The sequence below is a fragment of the Lissotriton vulgaris genome, chromosome 2_1 (genome assembly GCF_964263255.1).
Source record: "Lissotriton vulgaris chromosome 2_1, aLisVul1.2, whole genome shotgun sequence".
Taxonomy (NCBI): Eukaryota; Metazoa; Chordata; class Amphibia; order Caudata; family Salamandridae; genus Lissotriton; species Lissotriton vulgaris.
Window position 1 is genome coordinate 272,990,452 of NC_141687.1, and position 17,108 is coordinate 273,007,559.

The window sequence follows — 17,108 nt, forward strand, 5'->3', positions numbered from 1 at the left end:
TGCTTCTCTGCGGGGCTATGTGTTGGATGGTAGAGAGTTGGCTGCGTTTATTCTTCGTGCGGCTTTGGATGTTGCTGATGCTCTCAGCCGTACTATGACCACTTCTGTGGCTCTCCATCACCATGCTTGGCTACGAGATGCTGTGTTTCCTGAAAATATTAGAGAGCGTCTGGTCGACCTCCCTTTTGACGGGGTCCAGCTGTTTAATACTCATGCAGACTCTGCCATTTAGCGTCTTCTTGTGGGGCTCTGTTCTCCTCCTCTTTCTCCTCCTCAGTAGGTTGTTTTTCTGATCCTCTGGGTCTTGGTGGGAGGCGTTATCCCACTTGCTTTACTTTTGAGTTTTGGAGTGGCTGTTACACTTTCCATGAGAATTACTGTGCCCTCGGGATCCTTGGTTGGCCCCTCTCTTCAGTTGGCTGCTGGTTCAGCCCCCTTTTTAGATCGAGCCTATACCATTCCGCAAGGAATGGATAGGGTCGAATTTTAGTGAACAAAATAATTGTCAAACCAACGGCGGATTTTCAAGTGTTCACGTAGTGGAGAAGTGTGGCTCACTGGTGTGGAGAAGTGTGGCTCACTGGTTAGAGGAGGCATCCCTGAAGCTGAGGTCAGACCCGGGACCAGGGTTCGATTCCCGACGCGGCAAAGTCCTGAACCCAATTGTTCACGGACTCGATATTTTTCGCTTCGGTGCCCACTCTAAGCACGAGTTCACACTATGCAGCTCTGGGCAACAAGCTTGCTTAATCTCCACAACGGCTCCCCCGCGGTGGGATGCCTGGCTTTCACCTTGGGGATGCCCAGCACGGGTGATCTCACAGGGAAAAACCAGGACGGGTTCCCAAGGCAAGCACCGAGATGCCCAAGGGTAAAATTGAGCGCTATATAAGAACACACATACATACATGCATACATACATACGTAAACAAGCAGGTGTGCTTGTTTACGCACACACGCACTATCTGTGCGTCCACATCAAAGCAATCAGCCTCCCTCCCACAGGCACCATCTGTGCGTCCACATCAAAGCAATCAGCCTCCCTCCCACTGGCATCTGAAGCTTCCCCCAGCGTGCGCTCGGCCTCAGGCAGGCATTTCTCCTCCCCTAATTATTCACTTCACTTTCATGTCCGCCAGGCTGTGCTTTTCTCTTCCCCCTCCCCCCTCCCCACAGCAATGCCAAGAGCTTGTTTGGTGAGGAGGTGTTTTTGGCTGATTACTAAGCCCTCTGGGGTTCTGCCGCAGGTCTATGGTTTTGTCCTCTGATGCGGGATTGTTTTTTCCCTAAGAGTGGTTCTCATGTTTTCTTGCGACACTTCCTACCATATGTGTGGTACGTGTAGCTATTGTGTAGCCCTGCCTTACACTTGGAGGGTGTGAGTTTCCCCTTGCAGGGTCCTCGCCCCTCCTGATGTTGCTGCATTATGGTGGTGCGATTTTTGGTACTTATTGGGGCATGGCTTGGCCATCTGCAGTGTTTTTGTCCTTCGCCTGCCGTTTTGCTCTTGTCTTCTGTCTGGTTATTCTGAGGGGATAGTTTTTCCTGTGTGATGTCCTGGTCCGTCCTACTTGTTTCTCCTCTTATCTTATGGCTGATCGCACTTCTTCGTGCCAGCTCAGTGTGGTTCACAAGAAGTCAGTTTGTTTGTCTTGGTGGTACAAAACGTTTCAGAGGCCTTGGTGTTATCCTTCCCACTACAGTAGAAAAGTCTAGCTTTTCGACTGAAAACCTTACAGCCCTATTCTGCAGTGTTAGAGCAGCTGCTTCTTTTTTAGGTTGAACCTAGCACATCGCGCATGCGCTGCTCTAGGAGATGAACTTTTGGAATTAGTCTGCTCTTTTTGTATACTTGTGCGTGTGGCGGCATCCACCTTGCGGGAGCGAGCAGCAACGAGCGCAGGGGCCATCAGTTTTTTTTCAAATGAGCTTTCACTTTCATGCTTTTTCGAGGAGCGGCGTGAATAGCGGCGCACAGGGGCAATCTGTTTGTAATTAGCATGGCTGGTCTTGTTTACATTTGCCTGTCTCTTTCCCTTTCCTGTCTTGCCCCCTGTGTAGTTTTTCCGTTTCCGGCAGCCGAGCAGCGCACACATGCGCACCACTCGTTCTGTGCATTGTCTGTCTCTTTAACAAAAACTCAGAAAATGCCTCCGCCTCCTGGTGCAGGAGGTATGTGACCTCCAGCGCTTTGTGCATATTTTCCTGCGCATTTCTGACCCCACGGAAGTGTGGTGCATTAATTATGAGCGAGGAAAGCCCACTACGTTCCTCTCTGGGCCACGCCCACGGCTCCTCCTCTTTAGTGCAAGAAATATGTGGCTTCAAAGCTGTGCCTGGCTTCCTGCACTCTATGTGACCCCATCATCTTTGCGGAGTCTGTGTGTGAAAGGGATTAACTGCTAGTAGCACATCAAAGCCCTGCACTTTGTAGGCCTCCTCGCTGCGAGTGTGAAAGGGGCACCGGGCGACCACCATACATTTCTGGCAGTTCTTTGTGTACCCACCGTCAGCACCCAGCTAGCTCCCACCAGTCCTAGCACAAACTTCAAAGCACTCTGAACTGCACCCCTACCTTTAATTGAACCCTTCGGGGCTTTCCTTCTAAGATTAATGTGCACTTCAAGGTCCGGCGCACTTCTTTCTGTAGCTCATGTGCTCCCTTTGAGCGCCTCGAAGGCCTTCTTTGTAGTGCAAGAAGTATAGTGTTTTCAAAGGCGTGTGCAGTACTTTCTGTGCATTGCCTGGCCCTATACCCTAGCCTTTCTGCAGACATCAAGAGCTCAGCTTCTTCGGTGCTATGAATATGTAACTTCAAAGAGCTGCGCCTCCCCCTGTATCCCGAGGCCGTCAGTGGAAGGTCACGTGCCTGCTGCTATGCTTTTAGTACTCACCTGACAACAACAAGCCTGTGTCTCTTGCTTTCAGTATATTATTTGATTTATTTTTTTTCTATTTTTTTTTTATTTTTGTATCAAATGTACTTTGTGGTCCAGAGTAAAGCATTCATGGCTTTACTAAATCCAAGCTGTACCTAGACCTTCTGATTTTAGAGATACATGAGGTCTACCGCTGTCAGTTTGTTGTACATTCTTTGTTTAACCCTTTCTTTTGTACTGCAACACACTCTAACAATTCTTGTAGTGTTGACTTATTGGAACTACTGTTATCCACCTTTCGATAGACAATCCAGCTCCGTGGTATCCCCTGTCATGACCTCTACCCTTACTAAAATCACTGAAACAACCTCTGGCAATTCCCTAAAAACTAGACCCAAACAAAAGGAATAAAGAAAACAAAATAAGTAGACATGCTAGTCTTCACAAGGGCAGTGTACTGGGTTGTTCTGTTTGTGTCAAACTCTCATGCTAAAACATTGCAGCAGAAACAATGAAAAAAGAGGGTGCTTACATGTGTTCTGTGTAGCCTACTGGGCTGACATGTTCAATAACTCAAGCCTGCCTCATGCGGATACATGCATTGAGGACATACCTGGCTACTGTATCCCTCCTTCCCCAGCCTACTGTTCATCACACCTGTCAGATGGAGAAATGTCACTTAAGTGAACAATTTGTTGGCATGAAAGAGCACTCGTCATTTTCTGATGTACTGCTGTATTTGTGAGTTCTTGTATAAGTGTATGGCCATCCACAGGCCGCCAATTGTGTGCATGTGGCGATGCCGAAGGCTGTACACTTTGGTAAAAAAATAAGAAGTCAGCAGCCGCTCAGCAGCCTCTTGGCACCCCACCCCAACACAGACTCTGCTTCCCAACAAAAACTAAACACCCATCCAAACCACACCTAGAAACACTTCTCCAACAAGCATTGGCATAGCCAATAGGTCTCGCTTTTGGGACCGCATAAGTATTTAGTTATGCAGCACGATAACCTTGGTGCAACAACATGGCTAAACACTTATCAGGTCCCAAAGGCGAGACCTGTTGGCTATGCCAAGGCTTGTTTGGTTTCCTGGGAAAACCCTTTTTGGGCCCCTGGCAGTCCAGAGAACATTTACTCAATAATTCGTACTGCAGCCCTGCCAGTATTCAAGCATGAGGCGTTAAACCTTCACATGCATTTTAGTGCTGGTTCCTGCATCACTGTACTAAAATGGTAGTATCTCGTAGTATTGTAGTGCCGCTTTGCACAGCCAGATGGTATAGAAAGAACTATGTGGTTATATAAACTCAGCAGCCAGTGCCAGGGGTGTGGAATTTTATAAAATATCTATTTGGCTCCGGACAGGATGCTTCCGAAATGTAATTGTCTTGTAAAATAAATTCACTTGTTCCAATTGCTGCCACTCACGGAGGTGACAAATTATTTTATAAAAGTTCTGGTAATAGCTTCTCTGATTATTCCAGGGCTCATGTTATGTCACGATTTAAATTCCAGCAAGGTTCTGATTTTGCCAATTTTCTGTAAATCTATACAGAAACCGATTTAGCCCTATCCCTTGCAAAACGTATAGTTACTATAATATAGAAAATCCCATTGCCTCCATCTAGTGGAGCATGGATTGATACGGGCCCTAAAGCTGTGGGCCAAGGCAAAAAGGGGTTGGCTTGCCGCAGGGAAGAGGCTAAGTGGCTTCGCCATCAATCGAAGGCTCACAACTGGGAAAGATTAGTTTTTGAATTATCAAACGCAGTGGGCCCACCTCACCTTCAGGAACTCCTTCTTATGTTACCCCTTCTCCCTCTACATACCAATGTCCGAAATAGAAAGTCCTCTCACCAAATATCTCGCAGGCCCTCATCCCTTGCCAATTGCACACAATTGGGACTCTTCTCTCTCCTGGCAGGCACCTCAGCAGGACCTATTTTTCCCTTCTCTTAACAAACAGCCCACTAGCCCACCCCTTCATTCAGTATACTCAACCTCTCGTCAGTCCACCAGAGGTTCCCCTTTCCTCCTCCTCACCCAGTTTGCCTTAAAGTATGCTTACCTTAATACAGACATCTAGTTATGGACTCAGTCGAATGTTTCCCCAAAGTTTATATACGTCACTCTGTTGCTTGTAACACTAATGTCTTGTAGATGTAGATTTTTTGTTATGTTGCCTACCTGTCTGATGTTATTAGGAACTTTCTCTTTAGTATGTATTCAGTAGAAGGACTCTGTTTACTATGAATAGTAAACCCCAATAAAACATGATTTAATTTAAAATGTGAAAACTCACCAACTGTGAGACTAGGACCTTTATATCCAAAGTAGTTGCTGTTTCACCTTTCTCTCATGAGCCTGGTGGCTCAAGCCCTTTCTGCTAATCTAAACCTATGCCTTTCCTACAGCCCCTTCATACTAAGAGTCAGAAGAACGTAACTCTATGTTGCATATGATCCGAAGATCCTAGCATATATACCACTCACCTGGGCGCAGGTGTGGCACTAGAGAACGCCCTCACCAGTAGCAGTAGTTTGGGTAACAGCCATCTTCTAATGTCTCCATTGCCTCAAAACCTCTTTGACTTCCTTTTCCCTTATTCCACCAGCTTCTGGTAGATGAGGAGACAGACAGTTTCCCATTATCCTACTAGTTGGCAGATAATCATAACCTATCACTGGGTCATCCATCTTCTCCACAAGGACTACGCCTTACCCTTCCTGTCTTTCTCTCCAATTGATGTCATGCGACCAGGATGTGCTCCTTGAAGTATCCCTCAACCTTGTTCTTGCCCTGCTGAACAAAGGGACTAAAACAGGTGGTTTTCTTGGGGAAAGGTGTCACAACACTTTATGCCATTCACCTTGAGATCAATAGTAAGGATGGAGGCTGGGCCACTTTTGAATCTTTTTATATGTCTGGACAAGTTTACAATGTGGTCCTGGAATAAAGTGCCTATTGCACTCAATGTAAAGGATTGGCAGTTGGCCGTAGACCATCATGGCACCTACTTTCATCTACCAATCCTACCTGCTTTTATTTTCTACTTGAGGTTCACTGTGGGGTCACAGAAGTATCAGTTCACTGTTGAACCATGTAGCCGGAAAACCACACTGAATATGTTTACCAAGGTGATGGTGGTGGTTGCGGCTTCCCTGTAGAGGTCAGGAAGTATCCCTATACTTGTTGACAGGCTGGTTAAGATGGACAAAAGCCAAAAAGCATGGAACAGAGTGTGCAAATCAATTGGATTTGTAAGGAAGCCCCTCACTCACCACCCTGGTTGGTGACATGCTTCATCATGGGGTGCTACCGGGTGAAGCCGAATGCTTCCCCGGTGTGCTACAAAACCAGATTTACTGCGGAGCTGGTTATTTTGTGAAGGTAGTGGTGAGTGTGGTGAATATTAAAAACGACCAGATTGTGTCTCAAAAATGTTTTATTCAGTAGTCAATCTGACATATTAAAATTATGTGTAGGGAAATTTACCAAAAAAATTGTTTGGCTATTTCCACTTAGAGTGGGGTCAACATGTTTCTGCCCTTGTTGTTTGATTTACTGGGCATTCGTCAGGACCATGGCAAAGTGTACCTCGGCGGTATGGGCACGCTAAGGCCCACCCTGACCTGAGGACGTGAAAGTTAAAAAGGTTGTGAAAAATTGTGTAAACAAGCCAACAGGTTTGTGGCTGTAGCCTCTATGTTAGATGTGCCCGTTGGATCTGTGGATACAAAATTAACAGACAAACATATAAAACACAAAACACACAATTAGTGCGTTGGTTTTAGGCATTATAATCATAAATAAACCATGCTCAAAGGAAGTGCTCTGGTTAAAAGCCTCAAAGAGGAAAACCAGAATGCTACTGTAATGATATTTTACAGTGGCGGCTTTATTAGCCGAAGAAGTGGCGACTAGTCGTGGTACATGCTTCATGGAACATTTCGTGATCACGCCTACTCTACTAATAACGCCGCCACTGTAAAATATCCTTACAGTAGCATTCTGATTTTCCTCATTGTATGTTTTGTGTTTTATATGCTTGTCTGTTAATTTTGTATCCACAGATCCAACGGGTACCTCTAACATAGAGGCTACCCATGTTGGTTTGTTTACACAATTTTTCACAACCTTTTTAACTTTCACGTCCTCAGGTCAGGGTGGGCCTTAGCGTGCCCATACTGCTGAGGTACACTTTGCCATGGTCCTCACGAATGCCCAGTAAATCACACAACAAGGGCAGAAACATGTTGACCCCACTCTAGTGGAAATAGCCAAACAATTTATTTGGTAAATTTCCCTACACATAATTTTAATATGTCAGATTGACTACCGAATAAAACATTTTTGAGACACAATCTGGTCGTTTTTAATATTCACCACACTCACCACTACCTTCACAAAATAACCAGCTCCGCCGTAAATCTGGTGTTGTAGCACACCGGGGAGGCATTCGGCTTCACCCGGTGGGACCCTTTGATGAAGCATGTCACCAACAAGGGTGGTGAGTGAGGGCCTTCTATACAAATCCAATTGATTTGCACACTCTCTTCCATGCTTTTTGGCTTTTGTCTTTATGAATTTACACTCTTCCGTTGTTTATATTAGTCTAACAGGGGGACCGAGAGTGTACTCGTTTCTTTCCCTCTCTCATTGATTTATAATGGTTAAGATGGACTCCAATGCGCTGCTCACCAAACATCTTCATTGCACCATAACACTCCTGCACAAGTTGCACTTTACCATCAATGCCAGAAGTCTGATCTTGTTTCTACAAAGAGGTTGTTCTTCTTAGGTGCAGTGTTGGACATGACCTGTATTAATGAATAACCTCCTCAGAGGATTGCAGATGTTTGGGTTATGATTTCAGTGTTTGTGGCTTAGGGATCGATCTTGATTCTGCAAGTCCTATTTCTGGCTTCATGATCTTTTGCATCCTGTTGGTGTTACATGCCACATGGCGGATTAGAGCTCTTCAGTGGTGCTTGAGGAAAGAGTGGCTCTAGCATGGGGTATTCTTTCAGCTCTGGTTAATTTATAAGATTATTTTCTTCCAAAATGTGTGCTGGACAGTATGCCTACACAATATTTTGGTGAGTCAGCCGTTCAGCCCTCCACAGTTACAGGCTGATTGTGGTTACGAATGCCTCCCTGCTGGGCTGTGTCGTTCATCTACACAACACCACAAGGAGTCCGTGGTCCCCATCAGGTTGAGGGCTGCTCATAAATGTGTTGGCTGTGTGGGCAGTCTGCCTTACTCTGAAAATCTTCATCCTTTCCTATTGGGTGAGCACCATTCAGGTTCTGTTGGACAAACCCAACCACCTTCCACTGGATGAATAGAAAAGGCGATGCTGGAGGTCGTAGTCCCTGTGTTGGCAGGTGTTACGTGGCATCTTCTCAGTTGCGGCCCCTTTTGAGGATCGCCTCAAAATGTTGCTCCTTACAGGACCGTGACCTCCAAGTTGGGGTTTGCATGCATTGATCTCTTCGCCACGGCCCTGAAAAAAACCTCTGCTCTGTTTTGTACCGCGCAGTTTCCTTCAAACTTTTACCAGGCTGGGTGCCTTCAGATTCGAATGGTCTCCGGGTCTGCTCTACACATTTCTGCCGATTCTGATTCCATCCAGGGTCCTCCAGAAGGTGCAACTATATCAAGCACAGTAGATCTTTATTGCCCCAGCTAAGGCAATGAATATTTGTTATGCCAAATTGGTGGAACTCAACTTTCTATGCTCTTCTTCTACTCCTGCATAGGGAAAGTATGGTTGTGAAGCAGTGTGGTCGGGTCCTCCTCCCCAGTCCTCTAGTTCTGCAGCTGCAGGGTGGAGATTGAGTGGTGGAAGTTAGATGCCTTGTGTTTTCCCTCAGAAGTGACAGATGTCATAGTGTCTGCTAGGAACCACAGAGTAGTACAAAGGTGTGAATCCTTTCCAGTTCCGCCTTTCTGACGTTCTATGCTTCACGTGGTCTCTTACCCAACAGTGCTTTCGGCCTCTCTGACCAGTCTTCTGTATTTAAATCGCTACATGTAGTTTGTTTTCTGAAAGGTTTGCTTTACTTGTTTCCTCCTACTCCTTCCATTGTTCTTCAGTGGGATCTGAATGTGTTGTTAATGTTTCTCATGGCGTGTTTATTTGGATCAATGTGTAATTGTCTTACAACGCTGATAGCTGTTTTCTTGGATGCAGTAACTGTTCTATCTAGATAATTTGGACTCCAATGGTTTTTCAACAGGAAAATATTTTCTGGCCGTGATTCCAATATGCATGCAGTCACGCCATGGACTTTCTTTTAGCACAAGCTGCAAGCTTTCCTTTGCCAGTTGATGGAGATTTATAGTATTATCACAAGCCTAGTGAAGGTGATTCCTGTAATCCACGGGATAAGCTACTCGCAGATAGGGCATGCATGTGTGGGTCCAAAGTATACAAGGAGGCTTCAGTGAAAGAGCCGTAATATCCCTTTTGTTCGAGTGGCAGGGCCCCGAAGGGTGCAAGCATGTTAGCCAAACAAAAGTGATTTCAAATTAAGTCTCAAAAACTACACACTGTAAGGGAAAATACTCCTTACACTTCATTAACTGTTAATAGAATGGACAAGCCTTATCTCAGCTTTAAAAAAAATGTAAGCATTTGAAGATTGATGTTAACATTTGAAAGCTCTTAGTTTAGAATGTTGTCTTCTTGGCATCAAGCGCATTTCTTTTGAAGGAAACCATTAAGAGATTTTTAACTGCTTCTTTCTGAATATTTGCAGGCTGTTACCCGTGTCCAGGGCCAAATCTAAATCCTATTGCGCTGGGAAGCCGATGGCTTGCATATGCTGAGAACAAGGTAAGAACTGTCCCGCCCCCTGCAGCTCGTCGTCTGGAGTTCTGTAGCCGAACTGGTTGTGGTGACTGTTGGCTCCTTGGACCCTCAGCAAACTTGATGGATGTTTGCCATCGGGCTACCTTATCTTTTAGGCAGCAGAGGCAATAAAGGAATATTGAAGTCGAAGTGCCGACTCCCAATGTTTAATCAGGCATATGCAGTTGTTGCTGAATGCTGTTGAGCGTCTGATTTGAGGCATGGGGAAATGTTTATCTATGCATCTGCTTAAATGGGGTGCATAACAGGCTTCAGTTTATTTCTACACTAAGATCCACAGCCCTACAAGTTTCTGTTGGGTAGACGAATAAGAGGGTGCAGTAATTTTAATAGCGCAAAGTGAACAGCATCTTGGCTCATATCCGAGATGGTGCCTTGGTAAGGCTAGAACAGAAGACATTTGTTGCTGGCTGAGAGCTAAGGAGTGAGTGCTGGACCGCTAGAGCCACAGGCACCTTAGGAATGTTAGTTGTAAATTGTAGGTGGAGCAGTTATGAAGATTTTGTTAGAAGGATAGACATATACCATGCCATAGTATTAATAGGGGCAAGAACCGGGTTGTGATTGCCACTCGGGAATTGACTAGTTTCTTCAGGTCAAACATGAGGTGCAAGTTTATCCTGTGGTCACAGCCAAGACACCACCAACCTGGAAATGAAAGAGAGACAAAAAACAAGGCAGCAGGCCTTCTCCATCTATGCTCCGGAACAATATTCCTTTATTCTTTAGGACCAGCAGACCCCTGCCCCTATTTGGAAAAGAGCTGAATGCATATTTATTTAAATAACATTCTCACAACGCTGTAACTGTCCATCTCTGTTCTCTGAACCCATCTACCCCTGCAATTACTCGTCTACTGTCACGTTGACTGTACAATGCTCTGTTTCCTTTCAGCAACAGTCATGCTATACAAACGACACATGCATACGTACATATGGCAGCATTTTGTACTTCCTGCAGCATGCCGGCTGGAGATGTAAGGAAAGTTGGCATACAAGACTTTTTTGCATAGCTCAGTTTCGAAAAATGAGGGTGCCACCACTATTGCAGTGTTGGAAGCAGTGATGACTAGAAGGATGTGGTAATGGCTAGTGATCAGGAAAAAGAGAAATCTAACTGTTATGATTTACAGGCTCAAGTTTAGCTCGTGGTAAAAAAAAACAAGTTTAGGACTGAACATTTTTCATCTGTGCTGGAGGAACTTGAGGTCGCAGGTAATCAAGGAATTAGGCCGGGCAGATTTGGGATCTACCACAATGACATATTTTTTTTCGTTGAACTGCAGCCAACTGTATATCATTGATACTTTAATTGATTAAAAACATGTGCTTGCTCATCCGGAAGCCCCTTTGCTATGCAGACTCAAATCTGCTGGAGATCAAACAAGCATTTGCAAAGCCAGTAGGTCTGGTTTTAATATGCAAACCATGCTTCCACAGATGTGGTTTTCGAGTTGCAGTTTGCTTTCCATCTAGAAAGAAGGACTAAATGTGATTAACAGTGTGATAATTGTTTGCTTTTCAGAAGTAAACTTTTCCTTCTGATGGATACATATACCTGTGTATTCCTCACCTTTTGAATACTCCCATGCGCCAGCATTCCACTGAAACTTTCTTGAAAACTCTCCCACGTCTACAAGGGCGTAGGAGTATTCACAACTCCACACGTGACCTTGTGTGATGTCACATAAAAAGTCCTCATTGGTGTGCTTACCTTTTTTTACGCACCTTTGATGTGTAACTGTTTTCTGTTAGCATATCCATTAGGGAATATTGTAAGTCTTTCAATGTTTTTTCCTGAAATCGCAACATTGTTTCAGAAAAAATGTCTCAACCTAGGAAGTCTGAGTTCAAGGCTTGTAAAGTGTGTGAGGGTCAGATGTCTAAAACTGACCCTCATGATATTTATTTTTGGTGCTTGATTTCAGACCAGGGCGCTTGTTCATCATGCCAGAAGATGAACCCCAAAGAAAGAGAGGCAAAGCTCTTCATGGCCAAAGCGAGACATACCAGAGGGGGGCAGAAATCTCGTCCTCATTTGAAGTCACTATCTCCCCATTCCTTGAAGTAATCGAGAAGGAAGCACGAAAAGAAGTGCTGTCATGGTTCCCGACATCGCTTTTCAAGAGACGAATCGCCAAAGTCAGTATCCCCAAATGCTAGCATCACCGACGTCGTTACTGAAGTCAAGGCATAGATCTCAAAGAGAGGCTCAGCGACTTATTGAGGAGGAGCAGTAATGTTTTGGTGATAAAGGGTCTCCAGGACTGGAAGAGGGAGAGAGTGTGTCTCTGGATTCAGACTTTGAGGGTTTAGTGGAGGCAAGTGGTTTAGACCCATCCCCGGCGTTATTGTCACCAGAAGGCATTTTTCCACCGGAAGATATATCTTACCATTCAGTCATTATAAAGGCTACTGACATGTTGGACTTGCTCATCCATTTATTGAACTTTCCAGTAGGCGTTGAATAAATCAACTTTAGAGACTTGGCAGAAACCCGTCACCCTCTGCGATTTCTAGGAGATATAAGCTGGATCTGGAACACCCGCTACTTTTGTCCTCTTACCCTTCACCTAAGAGTTTGTTCGTACAAGCTTCATGTACTTCAGAACTTACACCTAGGTCTTTTCCTTCATCCCCAGCAGATAGGGAGTCTAACACGATGGAGCATTCGGCAACAAAAGTGTTTTCCTCTGGCAGCATGGCAATAAAGTCCGCAAACACAACCTGCTTGTTGTGACGCTACATTCATGCTCTACTGGACTTTGCTAAAGCTCTGGTTCCAAAGCTACCAGAGAATGTAAAGGGAAACTTTTCTGAACTTCTGAATGATAGACAGGCTGCGTCCCATCATGTCATCCAGTTGGCTCTAGACACTGCCGACTCCGTGCCAAGAGCAATGGGCACGTTGATAACTACCAGAAGGCATGCTTGGTTGGCAGGCTCTGGATTCTCCCAATGTGCAGAATGCCTTGATGGACTTTTTGGTGCAAAAGCTGATTCTGCTTTGGAGAGGTTTAAAGAAAATAAAGGAATGGCTCACTCCCTGTGTCTTCAGTCCCAGCGCAAGCATTATAGGCAGTTTAGAAAGTTTAGGGGCTTTGCCAGCAGCTTTTCTTTTTGTGGGTGACAACAGTATCATTAGCAGCAGCAAACAACAGCCAGCCAACCCCTTTTATAGAAGTTATCGGGGCATGGGAGGGGTAAACAGTGATCTGCTCCCCTTCCCCCATCTTTCTCTTCATCCTCATCTTCTGCCACCATCGCGGTAAAGAAGCCCTAGTTTTCCCATCTTAGACCATGCTTTACCTTTGGGATGACAGGTGTTCCCGTTTCTACAACTGTGGAGGTCCATAACATCAGATATGTGGTTGTTAGATATTCTAGAACATGGGGAACACCCTACTCTTCCAGAATATACCCCTCCCTTTCCACTGCAAATAAATTTCATTTCTGTAGACCATCTGCAGGTCCTCCAACAGGCTGTTCAATCCATGCTTCAAAAGGGTGCAGTGGAGTTGTTTCCAGAGCAGGAACAGGGTCAGTGATGTTATTCACGTTATGTCCCTATTCCCAAGAAAGACGGATGTATGCATCCAATCCTAGACCGTTGGATTTCGAACAAGTTTCTCAAGCAGCAAAAGTTCAAGATGCTGACCTTAGCTAAGATGCTTCTTGCACTGGAGAAAGAGGACTGGATGGTTTCAATCGACTTGCAGGATGCCCATTTTCACAACCTATCTGACAGTCGCACAGGCAGTATCTGGTTTTCACTATGGGGTCTCAACACTTATCAGTTTGCGGTCTTTCCATTTGGACTTACCTACGCACCAGAGTGTTCATGAAGGGGATGGCAGTTGTTGCAGCTCATCTCAGATTGTTGGGGGATCAGTATTCCCTCACCTGGACAATTGGCTCATCAAAGTCGAATCTCTGGAGTTGATGTTCCATAACTTGTGGTAGACAACTCCGTGGTTGTTCAACCTGGGTTTTTCCAACAACAAACCCAAATCTCACCTCGAGCCCTCTTGTTGATAGGGGAAGTACAGGACACTACGGTGAGTCGAGCCTTCCCTCCGATGTTTCAGAAGGGAGCAATGATTCCGATCCTGAAGGTTTTGCACCGGTTAGGTCTGTTAGCTTCTATATTCTGTTGGTCTACCATGCATGCTTGCACATGAGGGCCCTCGAGTAGTGCTGCTGCAGGCATTGTTTACAACACAACCGGGATCTCCAGGCAACTGTAAAGAATCCAAAGATACGGCAAGGATCTGCAATGGAGGAGTGTGTCCGGTAATCTCTCACAAGGGAACCCATTTCATCGTCCTCCAGTGTCTACAATTATATTGGATGCCTCCATCTTAGGGTGGGGAGCTAATCTGGGGATCTGAAGGTCAAAGAACGCTGGTCTCCAGAGGAACAGTTGTTCCACGTCAATCTGTTTGATTTGCAGGTGATACATCTGGCTCTCAAGGCCTTTCTTCCTTGCCTCCACGATCAGTCAGTACAAGTCTTGATGGACAATACTTCCGCAATGTGGTACATCAACAAGCAAGGGAGAGTAGGGTCATATCTTCTCTGCAGATAGGCTCTGGGACTGTGGTCCTGGGCTCAGGATCACTAGATTTGTGTGATGGCAAATCATTTTCACCCAACCAGCACATGGGCCACTGCAGCTGCGTTGCTAGGTAGCAGGTTTCGTAATTTGGGGCACCCATGCCCACCCAACACTGTCGAATAGCTTTCTCCTGCGCCAGCCTGAACCTATTAGAACTTCAAATCAACAAGCTGAGAAGCGACCAAAGCTCCATAAAGAGCTCAGCCAGGATCTTCAAGGGCAGAGGCACAAAATGATATAGCAGTCGATGCAACACCAACATGTTAGATGTTGCAACCCATCGAAGATAGAGGCAAATCTGTCCCATACTACAGTGATTGTCTGATTGCTGATAAGGCCCTGCCTAAATTCCCTACAAACAAGTTGTCATTTTTGCTATACATGGGAATCACCAGGTATTTAAACAATTCAGGCTCCCATTGACGTGTAGCATCTAGTCTACCACATTCATCCAGGGGAAGCGCATGCCTGAGAGGAAAAAAACAAGATTTTTTCCTAATTGATGTTAAGACCAGAAATGTTGTGTGAACTCTGACAACATTAGCGTCACAGCTAAGATATTCTAAATGAGGGCACGCAGAAATAGCAGCAATGCATCATGAGCATAAAGTGAGACGATGTGAGCCCCCCCCCAGGAAGTTGGACACCCCACTCACAGGCTCTAGTTCGTAGCAAGACAGCCCAAGGTTCCATAGCCAATGAAAAGAGACATCCCTGCCTTGTGCCCCATTTATCACATAGAAAAGGCAATAAAGATTTAGATGGGAGTTGGGTGTAGAAACAACCCCACCACATGCATCAATCTATTTCTCAAGAATTTCCCCACCGTCTTGTTTTCAGTGTACAACAACTAAAATGGTCTATAGGAATTCATACTGGGTGGATCTCTGTCTGGCCTCAGCATCACTACCAACAAGGATTCTCTGGCAGATTGTGGCAATAGGCCAGTGTTAAATGCCTCTGTATACATTTTAAACAGTGTGGGCACCAATGTTGCCTTATATGTAGTATAAATTCAGTGGGGTTCCCATTTAAACCAGGCATTTTGCTGATGCTAATTGGTGTCTAGCCTCCCCAGTTTCGTCAGCCCACAGTGGCTGATCCAGTTCTATTGCTTGGTTATACTGAGTCTAGGTACTCCGATACTTTAGCTGGATTTGCAAGGGCAGGACAAAAATACAACCTACGGTAATACCAAAGAAAAGCTGAATTGATCTCGGATTGCAAGTTCAGTATCTCCCCATACTCTGAGCATATGCACATAATGACTTCTGCTTCCTAGCCGATCTGCATAACCACGCCAACTACCTGCTGGACTTATCTCCCTTATTGTGACGCCGTGCTACATAGGCCTTATAATCCACTCTTCTCAATCTGTCAAATAAATCCACATACTTCTGGCATAATCCATCCAACTCGGTCCCCCAGCCCTGAGCAGTGTCCGAGTTCACGGTCCCCCGGACCCCACAAGCAACTTTAATGCACGTCTCCAGCTATCAATCAACTGCTTATGTTTGACCTATGCTTAAAAAGTACAAAGTTAATGTTGATTGACTGTATGTGCCCAAGTGTGTGTGGGGAAGGATCTATCTAAGTTGCAATTTAACACCATATTGTGATCTTCCAAGGTCCCCTGTTGCTCCCGATAGTGTACCAACAGGGGAGTCCGGGATTCCAAGAACTGGGCCTGCTCCACGTTATGTGTGTATATACTTGTAAAAGTCCTCAGGACCCCTTTGAGCATACCGTGAATCAGTATAAAGCAATCATCCGGGTGAGTATGGGATTGTCACAAATCGAAAGAATCCAGGAGCCATCCACACTAGTGTGCCTTTAGCCAAGGAGGACTAACTGGTGTGAAAACGGTGCATCTAAGTCAGCCCGCAAAAAAAGTGTCGTCTGGAGACGCACTATGTTTACACTGTTTTTTCGTCCTAATTGTCTTGCTTTCCACATTCCAAGTCAGACATTTATATATATAATGCATGTCTACAGGTTACAAACATCCCGATCTGCTGTTCATCACTGAAACTTGGCTAGATGCCAATTCTGATCCTGATGTTGTCCAGGCCTTACCAGACGACTATCAAATGGTGCGCCTGGACAGACCAGTAGGAAGAGGAGGGGGAATTGCGATCGCCTTTAAACAACAATGGGCCTGCAAACTCGAACGAGTCAATTTGGCAGATTGCGAGGCAGGTGTTTTCAGCATAAACATCGATGGGAGCACGACGATCAAGGGTCTGCTAGTTTATCGCTCTCCAGGACCTATGTCCAGATTCAAAGGCAACCTTCTAGAGTGTGTTACTGATTCAGCGATCAGGAGGGACAAGTTTCTGTTGTTAGGAGACTTAAACACACATCTGGATGACTCCTTAGATAAAGGAGCGGTGGAGTTCCGGGATGAACTTCACACCCTACAGCTGGAACTAAAGGGGCTGCTTCCCACACACAATCGTGGGCACTTGCTTGACCCAATATTTGCTAACTGGGAGGATGTCTTAGTTGCTCCCCCAGTGCCCCTGCCTTGGACAGACCATTTCTTGGTCCCATTTACCATCTTCCTGCCAAAATATAAAGCTAACGCCCCCACCCCTCTCATCTATCCTCGGCGCAGGTGGGCAAGCTTCTCCCTGCAAAAGTTTAATACGGCCCTCACCGCGGAAGGTCCCCCAGGAGGCAATGATGTGAATACAGCGAATAGGTTGCTCAATGATCGTATTACTGCTGC

The 17,108-nt window shown here is 45.5% G+C and overlaps 1 protein-coding gene across 2 annotated transcripts in view; it reads left to right on the forward strand.

Moving 5' to 3' along the window:
* The window catches only part of BCAS3 (BCAS3 microtubule associated cell migration factor), a 3,998,327-nt gene that overhangs the window by 795,622 nt on the left and 3,185,597 nt on the right, over window positions 1-17,108 (forward strand). For both annotated transcript variants that reach the window (XM_086954924.1, XM_086954923.1), the window contains exon 10: window positions 9,648-9,724. In XM_086954924.1, coding sequence (XP_086811050.1) covers window positions 9,648-9,724 — 77 coding nt within the window. The remainder of the gene's footprint in view (window positions 1-9,647; window positions 9,725-17,108) is intronic.